This window comes from Microplitis demolitor, chromosome 5 (genome assembly GCF_026212275.2).
Source record: "Microplitis demolitor isolate Queensland-Clemson2020A chromosome 5, iyMicDemo2.1a, whole genome shotgun sequence".
Taxonomy (NCBI): Eukaryota; Metazoa; Arthropoda; class Insecta; order Hymenoptera; family Braconidae; genus Microplitis; species Microplitis demolitor.
The window spans coordinates 18,162,270-18,179,872 of NC_068549.1; the positions used below are offsets into that span (position 1 = coordinate 18,162,270).

Sequence of the window (17,603 nt, forward strand, 5' to 3'; positions counted from 1 at the left end):
TGGAGTATCCCCTAAAAAATGCGAAAAAAAAAATTCTACATATTAAATAAAATTGATCAAATTAAATTTTCGTGTAAGCAATTTACATAAAGAAACATTACATTTCACACAATTATTGGATGCAAAAAAAGAAAAAAAAATTTTACTGGTTTTTATCATAAATCAAAAGCCATCAACATTTTTGGACTGAAATTCAATTTTTGAAAAACTTTAACAAAAAATATTCAAAATAATATTCAATTATGTTTACAAAAGTGAATTTGGAATGTTTAAAAAGGAAAAATTTTTTTTATAGAATTTTGGGGTACTCCGTTTGACCTACCTCGCCCCTTCCTCTATATGCCCCATATAGCCAATGCATTGATACATATATGTCACATATATATTTTTTCGTATGCGTTTAAGTAATATATATATTCATGCGCCGGCAAAAAAAAAAAATTTTTTTTTCAGGTCTCCTAGTTTCAAAAGTTTTCTTAGGTCCTCAAAAAAATCTTCCTGAAAAATCAGCTTGAAATGTTAAAAATTGAACTGGCGCTAATAAAATTTATTTTCCCATTTAAAATGTACGTATATACATTTTATTTCTTTATTTTTCAAGGAAAATTTTTTTATGTGTAATTATTAGTTTTTCATTTTTGGTATTTAATTAATGATATTTTTTTTTCTGATTTGAATTTGAATTTTTTTTACAGAAAGTCGATTTTATCGACTGATTGACACAGATAAAGTAAAAACGTTAATCGCTATGGTTTTAAATTAGTTAATACCTTGAAAGCTTGATATATTTTTTGTATTTTCGTAACAAGCGTAACAACTCAAGACATTTTTGTGAGGAATTCAATTTTCTATAAAGTTTTTTTTTTTTTTTTTTCCAAAATCAAAGTTCATAATTTTGTAGAAAATTAAATTGCCTACAAAAAAGTTATTTAGTCTTTTCTTCTAACGATTATTAGAAAAAGAAGTTATGAAGCTTGAAACAATAGTGAATTCAAAAACATAATGTAATACACACAGTTTTAAAAAACCATTTCCGAATTTTATTGCATATAGATTTTTATACGGTGAATCTATATATTATTTATAATCAATCAGCTGTTTTATAAAGGTTTCTTGCTTATTTTCTGTATAGATTTAAAAAAAAAATAGTTTTTTTGAAAAATTAAAATTTTTTCTCTTTCTTTGTTTTTAAATAAAAAAAAAAAACGTTCTGTTTTGAAAGTAAGGAAAATTATTTTCATAAGTTAAAAAAAAAATTCACAGATGGCATTAGCTCAAATAAAAAAAAAACTGAAATTTCTGTCAAAAAACAGTTTAATATCATAGAAACATAAAATTATATTATTTAATATAGTTTAAATCTTCGTAATTTTTTTCTAAGCATTCTAACAAGAAAAAAGACTAAATAACTTTAATTTCCTACAAAATTATTCAATTTGATTTTCGAAAAAAAAAATTTTTTAATAGTTTTGTTTTTAAAAAATGACAGGATATGAATATTCTTTAAGCTGCTCTTTTGGGAAGATTTTTTTTGTTTTTACTCAACACTAGCTTTTGAGACCATAAGAAAAAAAATAATTTTTTTTCGAAATACTCTACTATATACGTATATGTAGTATACTTGTGCACAATAAGTAAGACAACGAAATAAAAATTTCCAATGTTCAAGAAATGTTCTAAAGAATAAAAGTGACTTTAAAAAAAAAATATTTTTTCCGAAAAATACTATGGGGTAAATAATCAAATCGCTGCAACAACCAAACTGTATATTGCATCAAGCCATTTAAAAGCGTCGGTGTATTATTGTAACTTCGTACCACTTGAAAGTGATGAAGATCGCGTGAACCCATACAGGTTTTTTACAGAGTATATATACAAGGCTATTGGAACGTTTAAGGATTTATTTACACGACTATTGATAAGCACTGGAAATTATCAATCGTATTTCAAGTTTGATAGCTTTACGAATTGTCTCTAAGCTCATTATATACTGTACCAATTTCAAAAATAAAATGAAAATATATCTTTTCAAGGTTGCACTCACACCTTACTTCATTAGAATATATGTAGTAGCCCATCGTTCATAAATTTTTTTTTATAACAATAGTGTAATACTTTAAGTGTAAATCCTAAACTTCCTTTACAAAGAAGATTTATTTAAAACGGACAATTGAAGAGGTGTGAAGTCTTCATATATCTATTGAACTTATTGTCTAGACATTGGCGCCAGATTTTTAATCCTGGGACCCTCATGGCCTAGGTACATATATATACATTGTCTGCAGTTACTGTAAGTGTGAAACATTTACTTGGGAGCTGACAGGATATTCAAGGCAGAGAAGGGAGAAGTAGATAATTTTAAACAGAGAAAATAGAATACAGTTCGGTGACGTACAAGCCACGTTTGCCTATAAATTGGCGTACCTGGAGGCTTCAGACATCAGTTACCTCAGCGACTTCCATAAGTTAGCATCGCAATCTACGCTCTAACTTAGTACATACTGTTGAAACTTCCGATATTTATTTAAATCTAACAATTTAATAAACAACCAAGTGAAAATGTCTACTTTCGATTTCGACTTTATATTTAATGAACACAATCCATCATTGGAGTTCCAAACTTACGCATCTTCACCAGAAAGTATACCATCAGCTGTCTCAAAAGAATCAAGTTTTTCTCCATCCCCCAGTTCTGATGAAGTCCAGTTTGCTAATAATCCACTGGGAAATATTGTAAAAGTGGAGGAAGATTTAGAAGAAACACAAGGTAATTAAACATTTATAAATGCAAATTATTTTTTTGACTTTTCTTAAAATTTATTATTTCAATTACTGATAATCACGCTAGTTGTTCAAATTTTTTTTCTTGAAGTGTATAAAGTACTTTTAAAAATTTAATTTATTATTCATACTCGTTTATTATATTTTAACTTCTCGAAATTTTATTGCGGTGAACTATAGGTTCAATTCATTTAATATAGATCAAGTGTTATTTTTAGAGTATTTTATAAAAAAAAAAAGTATAAAAAGCTTTTTAGTAAATATTTTTGATGATTTATTTGTTCTTTCGTTGCAACTTATAAAACTAACTTTATAAATATTTATCTATTAAGTGAGTAAATAATTATTACAATATTCTCATTTTGTTTTATAGGTAGTAACTCAAAAAGAAGACTACGAACTACATTCTCCAACGATCAGCTTCTTTATTTGAAACAATTATTCGCCGAGAGCAAATACTTATGTCGTCCAAAAAGAATTATGACCGCAACTAAACTAGGACTCCAAGAAAGACAGGTAAGATGATTTTTCTATTTTTATTTTTACTTATTCGCGAAATTGACATTATATGTGTTAAAAACAGTGTTTTTTTTTTAATTCATTTATAAGTAGCTAATTTTCTGATGAAATATTTTATTTGAATTATTAAATTCACAAATTAAATTATCTAATATCACCAACAAAAATTAGTATCAGTGGTTTGTTTATATACGATACTACAGTTAGCTAACGTCTAATCATTTTTTTTTATAAACGATAAAAAACGAATATTTCAAAAATTGCACCTATAATTTTTATACTTCTCTACATGTGCATATTTTTAGTTTTTTTTTTTTTTTTTTTTTTTTCAATTAATTCATTTAATAGAGTAAAAAAATTGTTAATTGTTGGCTAACTGCAGGATCTTTGTAAATATTGATAAAATCTCAGACGGAGAAACTATTCTCGTTTAAAATGCTATGGTATTATAGTTTAGTCGGACAATATTGACCACGTGGCGGAAATCGAAATAAACACTTGCTAAAATTACTATATATAGTAAAATAGACAGTGATTATATCACAAATTACTGTCGCCATTGGAAATTTTACTATAGTCGTACTAATTGTTTCATGTGTCTATTTCAATTTTCGTCACGTAGCCAACATGGTCCGGCTTTACTATAACACTATATAGCATTTCAAACGAAAACAATTTTTCTGTGCAATAATCAATTTAAATTTAAAAATATAGAATTTTTGATTTGATAAATAAATAAATGAATAAATTAAAAGTTGATTGGTGTAAGAATTTGTTACATAAAAAAAAAATCAGGTTCTTACATGATTCTTTACACCTAATATAGGAATATGTCCGCAAATCCGTAATTAGTAACAAAATAATGTCTACAAATTATTATAAAACCATACATTGATATGATATTTCAAAATTATTAATTTCATAATTATTTTACAGATAAAAGTCTGGTTTCAAAATCAACGCATGAAGCAGAAGAAATTAGAGAAGGAAAATGAAGACACCAATAACGGAAAAATCAGTTCATTTTCCGCAAATAACGATGTAAAAAAGAGGAGTAATCAGTTGATCGCCACAGAAGATGCAAAGTTCAGAAGAATGAATACATCGGCTGGATTCAGGCCAACAGTACATCATCATCTACCACAAAATATCGACTCGAACACCAAATTATATAATAGTTATTTTTCAATCACCGTCAACTATCAAACTGCATACAGCGGGAGTCAGCAAACCGGAAATATTAACTACACCGAGAGCTGTAGTTATGGAAACTATAACACCAACGTATATAATAATGATAACAATTGCTGCTACTCAACCAAGAACGTAATTAATAGTAACCAAAACACATGTAGTTATTTTTCACAACCTGTAGATAAAGACATGAATTGTAATGACTATGAAATCTACTATGAAAATTCTGAAATCGGTGTTAGTGATCTTAACTTATACTCAATCGGAGAAAATCAGACTTCAGAACAAAATTTGAGTTTTTCTACAAAATCTGAACCATCATTTGATTTTTTCGACGATATCAATGGATCCAATTTTTTAAGCACTGTGCTAGATGTATAATGATTATTAAATAGATATACAGTTGTTGAGTGAGACTGATGTTTCTATAAGTGATGTCAAGTATTAAGTAGATATTTAATTCAACCGGCCAATTAAATTATGAATACTTTTTGTAAATAATGCACTCCAAAGCCATGCGTTAAGTCAATATAAGTCCACTTGCCAAATACTATTTGGCCATAAACAATAAAAAACTATAGTTTTACTTATGACCTTAAAAGCCGAACACATTCAATGTGTGTTAAAATACACGAAGAGAAAATTATGGTAACTGTTCCTATAATACTATTGTAAACATAATATTATGGTAATCATTCCCATAATGTACGGAAATTATTATCATTATATTATGGTAACCGTTACCATAATATCACGGTAACGATTACCATAATATTATGGTAACAATATCATAGTTACATGGTAACAATTACCATGATTCCATAGAAACTATTCCGATTCCATATGGAAATTATACCCATAATTATAGGAATGATTACCGTAATATATATACTTTATTACTATAATTTATATATACTATGTTACTATAATTTTCGCTCCGTGTAATATGTTTGTAACAAACTTAGCTTTATAGTGTATTTAGATTTTTCTATTTTTTTTAAATTTTGATCTGGTAACATTAATTATTATTGTATCTGAAAACTTATAGTGTTAGAAGAGAAAATACCAAATATTTGTCATAGATATTGTAAAAATTTTAATTTATTATGTCACTTTTTTAAATTACTTGTAAGTCGAATGTATAAAGCATTCCTAATCTATTTAACTTATTGTGATTACAATGTTAATTTACTGTCATAAATCACACGTAATTGATAGATCATCCTAAATTATTTAATGTTTATATATAAAACCGAATATATATTTTGTAATAATAGAATATTGATAAAAATTAGTAATGATATTATATTCATTTTTATACACTGTATTTGCTTTTTTATAACTCATGGAAATAATAATTTAATAAAATATTTTTATAACTTTTTAAATATGCTATTTTTTTTTCTATTCAATCATCAATTATTAGTTAATCTTTTATAGTTTTCAAAATATATATTTAAGTAAAAATGTGACAACAAGAGGTCGTTTATCTAAATATTTTTTCATTAGAAAAAATTTCAATTTTTATTTTTATTTAAATTTTTTTTATAATCCTGATGGAAACAAAGTTTGGATCCAATGTATGATCTAATTTGATCTGATATTTTAGATCTGTATAAATCTATATTCTGTCTAGATTCATCCAGATCAGATTAGATAGTTGGATATTATATATATATATATATATATATATATATATATATATATATATTGAATAAAATAAAAGAAAACATCATTTAAGGATTTTTTTTTTTTTTTGAGTATTTTAAGTATATTTTACTTCCGTTTGCGAAGGGTGAAAAAGAAGGAATATTACATTTTCCTAACGAGTTCTATAATAACCTTTTTTGTTTTACTCCACTTTTCTTGTAATCTAATTTACCTAATAAAATTAGTTTACCATTCCAGGTAATCAGAATTCAGTTCTGATGATAAGCAGCTATTATTTTTTACTCACAAAATTATATTTTTATAAGTATAGTCGTTTGAAAAATTAATTGGTCAAATATCCAGCGCAAAAGAAAATATGACAATTTTTTTTTCATATTTTATTATATTGTCATAATATGGAGAAGATGCAGAATAAATATTCACGCAGGGCTTAGCAAATATTGATGGATATCATCATAAATAAATATTTTATTGAACGCATGCCTGATTATTGCTCCTTATCATATCTTGAAAATGGCTGTGTACCGATCGTTAGTTAATAATTAATAAAAAGCAAATGGCGTTCTGTGTTCTTCAATAGCTTTTGCCTTGATAGCCAAGCTGGCAGCAAGCTAGCGACAACCTATAGTAGTAACTTGCCACTACCCTGATAGCCAAGTTGGCGAGAAACTGACGAGAAACTTGCAGCCGCAACTGGATACTAAGTTGACCGCCAATAGTTAGTACCTCCAATAGTTGATATACATTTTCTGAAAAAGTTGGTAGCAAAAGTTGCTTGCAAAAGGTTGACAATCATAAGTTGACGGTAAGTTTCTTTTCAATTTCCTCAGAAACTTGCATTCCAGTTGCGGCTCCATACTGGCGCCAACTTTCTGAGAAATTTGGCGGTAACTTGTAGCCAAAAGTTGCAAAAAGTGAAGTTGTCAATAACTTGTTGTCAAGTTGGTCGGAAACGAATGAATGACCAACTTTTTCACGATCAACTCGTGTTATCAGGGTAAGTTTGCCGCATAAATTGGCATTCTCATAAGTTGACGGCAACTGGTTGCCAAATTTCTGAGAAAGTTTAGATTCCATTAGTTGACGGAAAGTTGCCTTCAATTTTATCAGAATGTTTGTATCAGCTGTTAGTCAACAATTACAAAAGATGAAAGTTATGAAAAAGTTGACGCTAACTTGATCGCAACTAATTGACGCCAACCTTCTGACCAGGAAGTCTTCGTATTAGGGCACATTGCTCTAAAGTTTCAACAACTTTAACAAAAAATATTCAAAATAACATTCAATTATGTTTACAAAAGTGAATTTGGAATGTTTAAAAAGTAGAAATTTTTTTTATAGAATTTTGGGGTACTTCGTTTTACCTACCTCACCCCTTCCTCTATATGCCCCATATAGCCAATGCATTGATACATATATGTCACATATATATTTTTTCGTATGCGTTTAAGTAATATATATATATTCATGCGCCGGCAAAAAAAAAAATTTTTTTTTCAGGTCTCCTAGTTTCAAAAGTTTTCTTAGGTCCTCAAAAAAATCTTCCTGAAAAATCAGCTTGAAATGTTAAAAATTGAACTGGCGCTAATAAAATTTATTTTCCCATTTAAAATGTACGTATATACATTTTATTTCTTTATTTTTCAAGGAAAATTTTTTTATGTGTAATTATTAGTTTTTCATTTTTGGTATTTAATTAATGATATTTTTTTTTCTGATCTGAATTTGAATTTTTTTTACAGAAAGTCGATTTTATCGACTGATTGACACAGATAAAGTAAAAACGTTAATCGCTATGGTTTTAAATTAGTTAATACCTTGAAAGCTTGATATATTTTTTGTATTTTCGTAACAAGTGTAACAACTCAAGACATTTTTGTGGGGAATTCAATTTTCTATAAAGTTTTTTTTTTTTTTTTTCCAAAATCAAAGTTCATAATTTTGTAGAAAATTAAATTGCCTACAAAAAAGTTATTTAGTCTTTTCTTCTAACGATTATTAGAAAAAAAGTTATGAAGCTTGAAACAATAGTGAATTCAAAAACTTAATGTAATACACACAGTTTTAAAAAACCATTTCCGAATTTTATTGCATATAGATTTTTATACGGTGAATCTATATATTATTTATAATCAATCAGCTGTTTTATAAAGGTTTCTTGCTTATTTTCTGTATAGATTTAAAAAAAAAATAGTTTTTTTGAAAAATTAAAATTTTTTCTCTTTCTTTGTTTTTAAATAAAAAAAAAAAACGTTCTGTTTTGAAAGTAAGGAAAATTATTTTCATAAGATAAAAAAAAAATTCACAGATGGCATTAGCTCAAATAAAAAAAAAAACTGAAATTTCTGTCAAAAAACAGTTTAATATCATAGAAACATAAAATTATATTATTTAATATAGTTTAAATCTTCGTAATTTTTTTCTAAGCATTCTAACAAGAAAAAAGACTAAATAACTTTAATTTCCTACAAAATTATTCAATTTGATTTTCGAAAAAAAAATTTTTTAATAGTTTTATTTTCAAAAAATGACAGGATATGAATATTCTTTAAGCTGCTCTTTTGGGAAGATTTTTTTTGTTTTTACTCAACACTAGCTTTTGAGACCATAAAAAAAAAAATAATTTTTTTTCGAAATACTCTACTATATACGTATATGTAGTATACTTGTGCACAATAAGTAAGACAAAGAAATAAAAATTTTCAATGTTGTTTTTATTGTTGGCTAACTGCAGGATCTTTGTAAATATTGATAAAATCTCAGACGGAGAAACTATTCTCGTTTAAAATGCTATGGTATTATAGTTTAGTCGGACAATATTGACCACGTGGCGGAAATCGAAATAAACACTTGCTAAAATTACTATATATAGTAAAATAGACAGTGATTATATCACAAATTACTGTCGCCATTGGAAATTTTACTATAGTCGTACTAATTGTTTCATGTGTCTATTTCAATTTTCGTCACGTAGCCAACATGGTCCGGCTTCACTATAACACTATATAGCATTTCAAACGAAAACAATTTTTCTGTGCAATAATCAATTTAAATTTAAAAATATAGAATTTTTGATTTGATAAATAAATAAATGAATAAATTAAAAGTTGATTGGTGTAGGAATTTGTTACATAAAAAAAAAAATCAGGTTCTTACATGATTCTTTACACCTAATATAGGAATATGTCCGCAAATCCGTAATTAGTAACAAAATAATGTCTACAAATTATTATAAAACCATACATTGATATGATATTTCAAAATTATTAATTTCATAATTATTTTACAGATAAAAGTCTGGTTTCAAAATCAACGCATGAAGCAGAAGAAATTAGAGAAGGAAAATGAAGACACCAATAACGGAAAAATCAGTTCATTTTCCGCAAATAACGATGTAAAAAAGAGGAGTAATCAGTTGATCGCCACAGAAGATGCAAAGTTCAGAAGAATGAATACATCGGCTGGATTCAGGCCAACAGTACATCATCATCATCATCATCTACCACAAAATATCGACTCGAACACCAAATTATATGATAGTTATTTTTCAAATACCGTCAACTATCAAACTGCATACAGCGGGAGTCAGCAAACCGGAAATATTAACTACACCGAGAGCTGTAGTTATGGAAACTATAACACCAACGTATATAATAATGATAACAATTGCTGCTACTCAACCAAGAACGTAATTAATAGTAACCAAAACACATGTAGTTATTTTTCACAACCTGTAGATAAAGACATGAATTGTAATGACTATGAAATCTACTATGAAAATTCTAAAATCGGTGTTAGTGATCTTAACTTATACTCAATCGGAGAAAATCAGACTTCAGAACAAAATTTGAGTTTTTCTACAAAATCTGAACCATCATTTGATTTTTTCGACGATATCAATGGATCCAATTTTTTAAGCACTGTGCTAGATGTATAATGATTATTAAATAGATATACAGTTGTTGAGTGAGACTGATGTTTCTATAAGTGATGTCAAGTATTAAGTAGATATTTAATTCAACCGGCCAATTAAATTATGAATACTTTTTGTAAATAATGCACTCCAAAGCCATGCGTTAAGTCAATATAAGTCCACTTGCCAAATACTATTTGGCCATAAACAATAAAAAACTATAGTTTTACTTATGACCTTAAAAGCCGAACACATTCAATGTGTGTTAAAATACACGAAGAGAAAATCATGGTAACTGTTCCTATAATACTATTGTAAACATAATATTATGGTAATCATTCCCATAATGTACGGAAATTATTATCATTATATTATGGTAACCGTTACCATAATATCACGGTAACGATTACCATAATATTATGGTAACAATATCATAGTTACATGGTAACAATTACCATGATTCCATAGAAACTATTCCGATTCCATACGGAAATTATACCCATAATTATAGGAATGATTACCGTAATATATATACTATATTACTATAATTTATATATACTATGTTACTATAATTTTCGCTCCGTGTAATATGTTTGTAACAAACTTAGCTTTATAGTGTATTTAGATTTTTCTATTTTTTTTAAATTTTGATCTGGTAACATTAATTATTATTGTATCTGAAAACTTATAGTGTTAGAAGAGAAAATACCAAATATTTGTCATAGATATTGTAAAAATTTTAATTTATTATGTCACTTTTTTAAATTACTTGTAAGTCGAATGTATAAAGCATTCCTAATCTATTTAACTTATTGTGATTACAATGTTAATTTACTGTCATAAATCACACGTTATTGATAGATCATCCTAAATTATTTAATGTTTATATATAAAACCGAATATATATTTTGTAATAATAGAATATTGATAAAAATTAGTAATGATATTATATTCATTTTTATACACTGTATTTGCTTTTATATAACTCATGGAAATAATAATTTAATAAAATATTTTTATAACTTTTTAAATATGCTATTTTTTTTTCTATTCAATCATCAATTATTAGTTAATCTTTTATAGTTTTCAAAATATATATTTAAGTAAAAATGTGAGAACAAGAGGTCGTTTATCTAAATATTTTTTTATTAGAAAAAATTTCAATTTTTATTTTTATTTAAATTTTTTTTATAATCCTGATGGAAACAAAGTTTGGATCCAATGTATGATCAATTTGATCTGATATTTTAGATCTGTATAAATCTATATTCTATCTAGATTCATCCAGATCAAATTAGATAGTTGGATCAATTGTTTTTTATATTTTTTTTTTTTTAGATTAGATTTTGTTTCATTTATCAATTGTTTCTGTCAATTGAATCGTCTATCACATTTCATTAAGCAGTCAAAATAAGAGTGTCTAATCTGACTTATTTGTAACTAAGTAAGAATGTAAATCTATTTAATTTATTACTTGAATTTTTTTAATTTATTGTATGATATATAGGATTAAAAAGACAAAATTACGTATCTTACGCAATATGTAAAATAAATGAAGATCATAACCTATAAATAATCATTTATATTATTTATAAACAATTTTTGTGCATTAACTTATATAAAAAATTGGATTCAAAAGATAAAGATAAGTACTTGATTTCACTTAGTTATCTATAGTAATTTTTATTTTTGTATGCTAAGGTAACCAAGATTGACCAATTCAATATAACTTATCGTAATTAATAATTTTATATTTTAGATATGTATCGTTATCATTCGTTATATTTCCATTAAAAATGCCTAAAAAACGAAAATCAAACTTGAGTTCATCATCAGCCAAAGCAAGAAGCAACAAACTTCTTCGCCTATCTGAAACTCAACGTGAACGAGACGAGAGACTGAAAATTCAGAAAGAAAGAAAAGTAATTTACGAGCTAATGAAACACTAGAACAATCTGAAATTCGCCTTGCTTCTGATAGAATACAACATGCTAATAAGAGGAAAGTCGAATCAGAGATAGCTTATGAAAGAAGATTGGCGGATGATCGTGCACGCCACCTTATTACATATTATAATGCATCTGATGAACGACGTATCCACCGATTATCACGTGATCGTCAACAGCACACTATTGCACGCAATAACGAATCAGATGAACATCGTAATCAGAGATTGACTCACGATCGTGAACACCATACTTTATCTCGCTCACAGGAATCTATATTTGATCGTGAAACTCGCCTAATGATCGACCGAGAACATCACGCTCTTCAGCGACGATCAGAATCTGCATTCAAACGCGATGAAAGTAGAGCTGCAGCTAGAAATAGATACTACAGGTTAAAGAAGAAAAAAGAAGCAAATTTAATGATGGAAAACGAAAGAATTTCGGCTCTTCGTGAATCAGAGTTTAACGACAGACGAACAGAAAGATTGTCTTTGGATCGCCAATGGCATACCGTCCATAGACAGTTAGAATCTGATTCAGAACATCAGCAACGATTAAATGCTGATAAGAATAGACAAACTCAGAGACGAAATATCCGTTGGCAATCAAAATTGAATAGTGGTTTCTCCTACGATCCGTCTATTAATTACAAACAGGAATCTGATGTTGGTCCAATGACTAAGGTTTGTAATTACTGTAATGCATTAAAGTGGGTCGGTGAATCTGTTGGATTATACTGTTCATCAGGTAAAATTCGATTAACACCTTTACTTGAACCTCCCGAACCTTTAAAATCTCTGCTGGATGGAAAACACGTTCAATCAAAATCATTTTTGAACGCTGTAAGGTCTTACAACAATGCTTTTCAGATGACTTCATTCGGTGCAAATATTGTATCTGAGGGAAACTTTATGCCGACTTTTAAAATCCAGGGACAAGTATACCATTTAATTGGTTCATTGTTTCCTGAAAGTGATCAACCTTCAAAATTTTTACAGATATATTTTATAGCTGATTATAATGAGCAAATTAATCTTCGAATGTCCTATAATAATAATTTAAATAAAAATCTCATAACAGACCTACAAAATATGCTCCTTCAAGTAAATCCTTATGTGCATGACTTTAAATCGGCTTTAGAATCTATTCCACTCGAAAACAAAGATAATTATCAATTAGTAATCAATGCAGACCGTAAACCAATTTCCGATCATAAAGGCCGGTATAATAAGCCTTCTACAAATGAAGTAGCTGTAGTGTTAGTTGATCAAGAGTGTCAAAAGAGAGATATTGTTCTATCTTTGCGTACAGGAGATCTTCAAAGAATAAGTGAGACTCACCGGTCGTATGATGCCCTTCAATATCCACTTATATTTTGTCGTGGAGAAGACGGCTATAATTTTAATATATTTCATTCTGGACAACAAGCAGAAGACACGAATAAAAAAATTTCAGCTTTACAATTTTACTGCTACAGACTTATGATGAGATCTAATGAGTTTAATAATTTACACCGTTATCGTCAAATTTCAAATCAATTTTGGGTTGATATGTATGCGAAAATTGAAACCGAGCGATTGTCATTTATAAGAAATAGTCAAAAACAACTTAGAGCCGAAAACTATATTCACTTACAAGATGCTTTGCGCGTTGAAAGTAATATTGATCATTTAGGTCGTTTAGTTATTCTCCCATCCAGTTTTACAGGAAGCCCAAGATACATGCATGAGCGAACACAAGATGCATTTAGTTATGTAAAGAAGTATGGTCGTCCTGATCTTTTTATAACTATGACCACTAATCCTAATTGGATAGAAATAACAAGAGAGCTGTACGAAGGGCAATCTGCATCTGACCGGCACGATATTATATCTAGAGTTTTTCACTTGAAGTTGAAAAAATTAATTGATTTATTATTTAAAGGAAAAATTTTTGGATCCGTTAAATGTTATATGTATTCTGTAGAGTGGCAGAAACGAGGTCTTCCTCATGCTCATATTCTCTTATGGCTTGAAGATAAAGTAACACCTAATAGAATAGATAGTATTATAAAAGCAGAATTTCCTAATCCTCAGGAGGATTTAGATTTATATAATATTATTAAAAAACATATGATTCATGGACCATGTGGAATAATTAATTCAAAATCTCCGTGTATGAAAGACAATCGTTGTAGTAAACGATTTCCGAAAGCATTTGTAAATGAAACGATAACTGGAGAGGATGGCTATCCATCTTACCGGCGGAGATCAACGGAAGCGGGAGGATTTGTCGCTCAAGTTAAGGTAAATGGAAATAATATAGAAGTAGATAATCGTTGGATCGTCCCTTATTCACCAGTATTATCCCGAACTTTTGAAACACATTTAAATGTCGAGTATTGTAGCAGTGTGCAATCTATAAAATACATTTGTAAATATGTGAATAAAGGAAGTGATCAAGCAACGTTTGGACTTAAAAATGAAAACGATGAGATAACGAAATACCAATCTGGGAGATACATTAGTACCTCAGAAGCAACTTGGCGTATAATGTCTTTCCCAATACATGAGAGATTTCCTCCCGTGGTTCACTTGGATGTTCATTTAGAAAATGGACAGCGAGTATATTTCAACACAGAAAATGTTATTGATCAAATTACTAATCCCAAAAACACAACATTATTGGCCTATTTTCAATTATGCCGAGAGGAAATTTTCGCAAAGACACTTTTATATGACGAAGTACCTGCATATTATATATTTGATAAACAATCTAAAGTATTCAAGAGGAGGAAAAGAGGAAATCCTGTTGAAGGTTATCCTGGTATTTTTAAAGAACACGTTATTGGAAGAGTATACACATTTCATCCTGGTAATACAGAGTGTTATTTCTTACGTCTATTACTTCACACCGTTAGAGGCCCAACATCTTTTAAAGATATAAGAACAGTTAATGGTGTGGTATATCAATCATATCAAGCAGGTTGCAAAGCTCTTGATCTTATTGAAGATGACTCCCATTGGGATGAAACTTTAAAAGAAGCGTGTGTTACCGATAGTCCATTTAAACTAAGGCAACTTTTTGCAATTATTGTAGTATTTTGTCACCCTTCTGACCCTAAAGAATTATGGACAAAGTATAAAAAATATTTATATGAAGATTATGGAAGAAAATTGATAAGAAGTTTTCCTGATATTGATTTAAATTTACATAAAGAAGAGCTTGAGAATCGTTGTCTCATAGACTTAGAAAATACAATTATTTCTATCGGGGGAAAACCTTTAGATCAATATGGAATGCCGATACCGAATATTAATGATAATTTTCAGATAAACAGAGAATATCTAGCTGAAACAAGTTATGACAAATCGATACTGATGGCTTTTGTAAAAAAAAATGAATTCAAAATTAATGTAGACCAAAAAAAAATTTACGATGAAATTATGAATAGCATAGACACGTTAGAAGGGGGAATGTTTTTTATTGATGCACCTGGGGGCACAGGAAAAACGTTTTTAATAAATTTGATATTATCTAAAGTTAGAGGTAGTGGTAAAATTGCGCTTGCAGTAGCATCTTCAGGTATCTCAGCAACCCTTTTACCTGGTGGTAAAACGGCCCATTCCATGTTCAAAATACCGATAGACATTGACAGATATGAATCACCAGTTTGTAATATCTCTAGGAATAGTGATAAAGCAAAAGTGATGAGAGATGCATGCTTAATAGTCTGGGATGAATGCACGATGGCCAACAAGAAAGCAATAGAAGCTGTTGACAGAACACTACAAGACTTACGAAACAATACAAAAAGAATGGGGGGCATAACTTTTTTATTTTCCGGTGATTTTCGTCAGACTTTACCGGTAATTACTAGAGGTACAAGAGCTGATGAAGTGAATGCATCTCTTAAACGATCTTATCTATGGAATAATATTAAAAAACTATCACTAACTGTAAACATGCGAGTCCATCAAGGAGGTGATCCAATTTCTCAAAAATTTTCTAATTTATTGTTGGATGTAGGGGGTGGAAATATAAACGATGAAAATGGAGAAGTATCTCTGCCTGATGAATTATGTTCAATAGTACCATCTATAGAAGATTTGATAGAAAAAGTATATCCAGGTATAAGAGATATTAAAAATAAAGAGGACTCGTGGTTATCAGAGAGAGCTATTTTATGTCCTAAAAATGAAATGGTAGTCCGTATTAATAATACTATAATAGATAAGTTTGATGCAAATGAGATGGTTTATGCATCAATCAATACCACGATTAATCCAGATGACGCAACAAACTATACTGTTGACTTCTTAAATTCAATAAGTGTACCAGGACTTCCATCGCATACAATTAAATTAAAAATTGGCGCTCCTATAATTTTATTGAGAAATTTAAATCCACCTCAACTTTGTAATGGTACAAGATTACGAGTCACAAAATTACAAAAGAATGTTATAGAAGCTACTATATTAACTGGATCAGGAAAGGGTGAAAGTGTATTCATTCCTCGCATACCTCTTATACCTAATAATTTTCCATTCGAATTCAAACGCATTCAATTTCCTGTCAGTCTTTCTTTTACAATGACAATAAACAAAGCTCAAGGACAAACGATGAGCATTACTGGAGTAGATCTTCGAACTCCCTGTTTTTCACATGGACAACTATATGTATCATTATCAAGAGTAAGATCAAATAAAAATGTATATGTTTGTGTCAATGGAGAAAAAACCCGTAATGTAGTCTATACTGAAGTACTGAATTAATAAATTAATATTTGAAAAATATAAACTTCGATATAATATTATTTATAAGTAACACAACTCATATAAACATATATGTATGCATAACTTACATAAATACATATGTATGTATTTATATAATCATAAATTTATATGTATAAAGTATAATTAAAATATTAAAATATTTATATTATTTTATTTTCATTGATTATTTTTTTTATTGTTTTCGTACAATCCACATCATTATTAAAATAGAAATAATTAAATATATGTATTAATTTTCTAAGTTAAATTAAACTCATAAATAACTGTAAACAATACAAGTATCTACCTGATATAATTTAAGATAAAAATTATTCATCTTCCTCAGTCTCAACAATAATTTGAAAATTGCTTAACGGCTGACGGAAATCATTTGTATGTAAATAAATGGGTGTTATTTCAACATTTGCTAATTTGTCGACTTCAAAATTGAAATGAGACAGAGGATAAATGTCTAAATTAAAATCAATTCTGAATGTTGCATATGCATCTTTGATTTTGAGAACCTTTATCAACATAAAAAAGTTAACTATTATTAATTTGCAAAATATTAGATACATACTATTTTATTAATTATTTACTTGATTCAAAGAAATCTTATTTTCTATTTCAGACGGTCGATCGTTAACTATTATTTGATAGTTATTATTATAACCTTCGTTGATAATAAAGATAAATTTATTTTTTCCATTTATTATTTTTGACACAACAATCATTGAAACGTACCCGGTAAAACTAAAATTTATATTATTTTATTGCTATTATCATTTTTATAACTATACGTAGATATTTTATTTATAATCA

General features: G+C 28.2%; 2 protein-coding genes across 2 annotated transcripts; both read left to right on the forward strand.

Moving 5' to 3' along the window:
• The first annotated feature begins 2,559 nt into the window (after positions 1-2,559).
• Positions 2,560-15,474, forward strand: LOC128667851 (uncharacterized). The gene is made up of 9 exons (XM_053739563.1): positions 2,560-2,767; positions 3,155-3,297; positions 4,237-4,626; positions 9,455-9,785; positions 10,117-10,162; positions 11,838-12,000; positions 12,078-13,904; positions 13,995-15,395; positions 15,466-15,474. The coding sequence occupies exons 1-9, from the start codon at positions 2,560-2,562 to the stop codon at positions 15,472-15,474; spliced, it is 4,518 nt and encodes a 1,505-aa protein (XP_053595538.1).
• On the forward strand, positions 15,461-16,844 carry LOC128667770 (ATP-dependent DNA helicase pif1-like). Its single transcript, XM_053739258.1, has one exon. It carries the CDS (start codon positions 15,483-15,485, stop codon positions 16,779-16,781), a length of 1,299 nt encoding a protein of 432 aa, XP_053595233.1. The 5' UTR covers positions 15,461-15,482; the 3' UTR covers positions 16,782-16,844.
• The last annotated feature ends 759 nt before the right edge of the window (positions 16,845-17,603 follow it).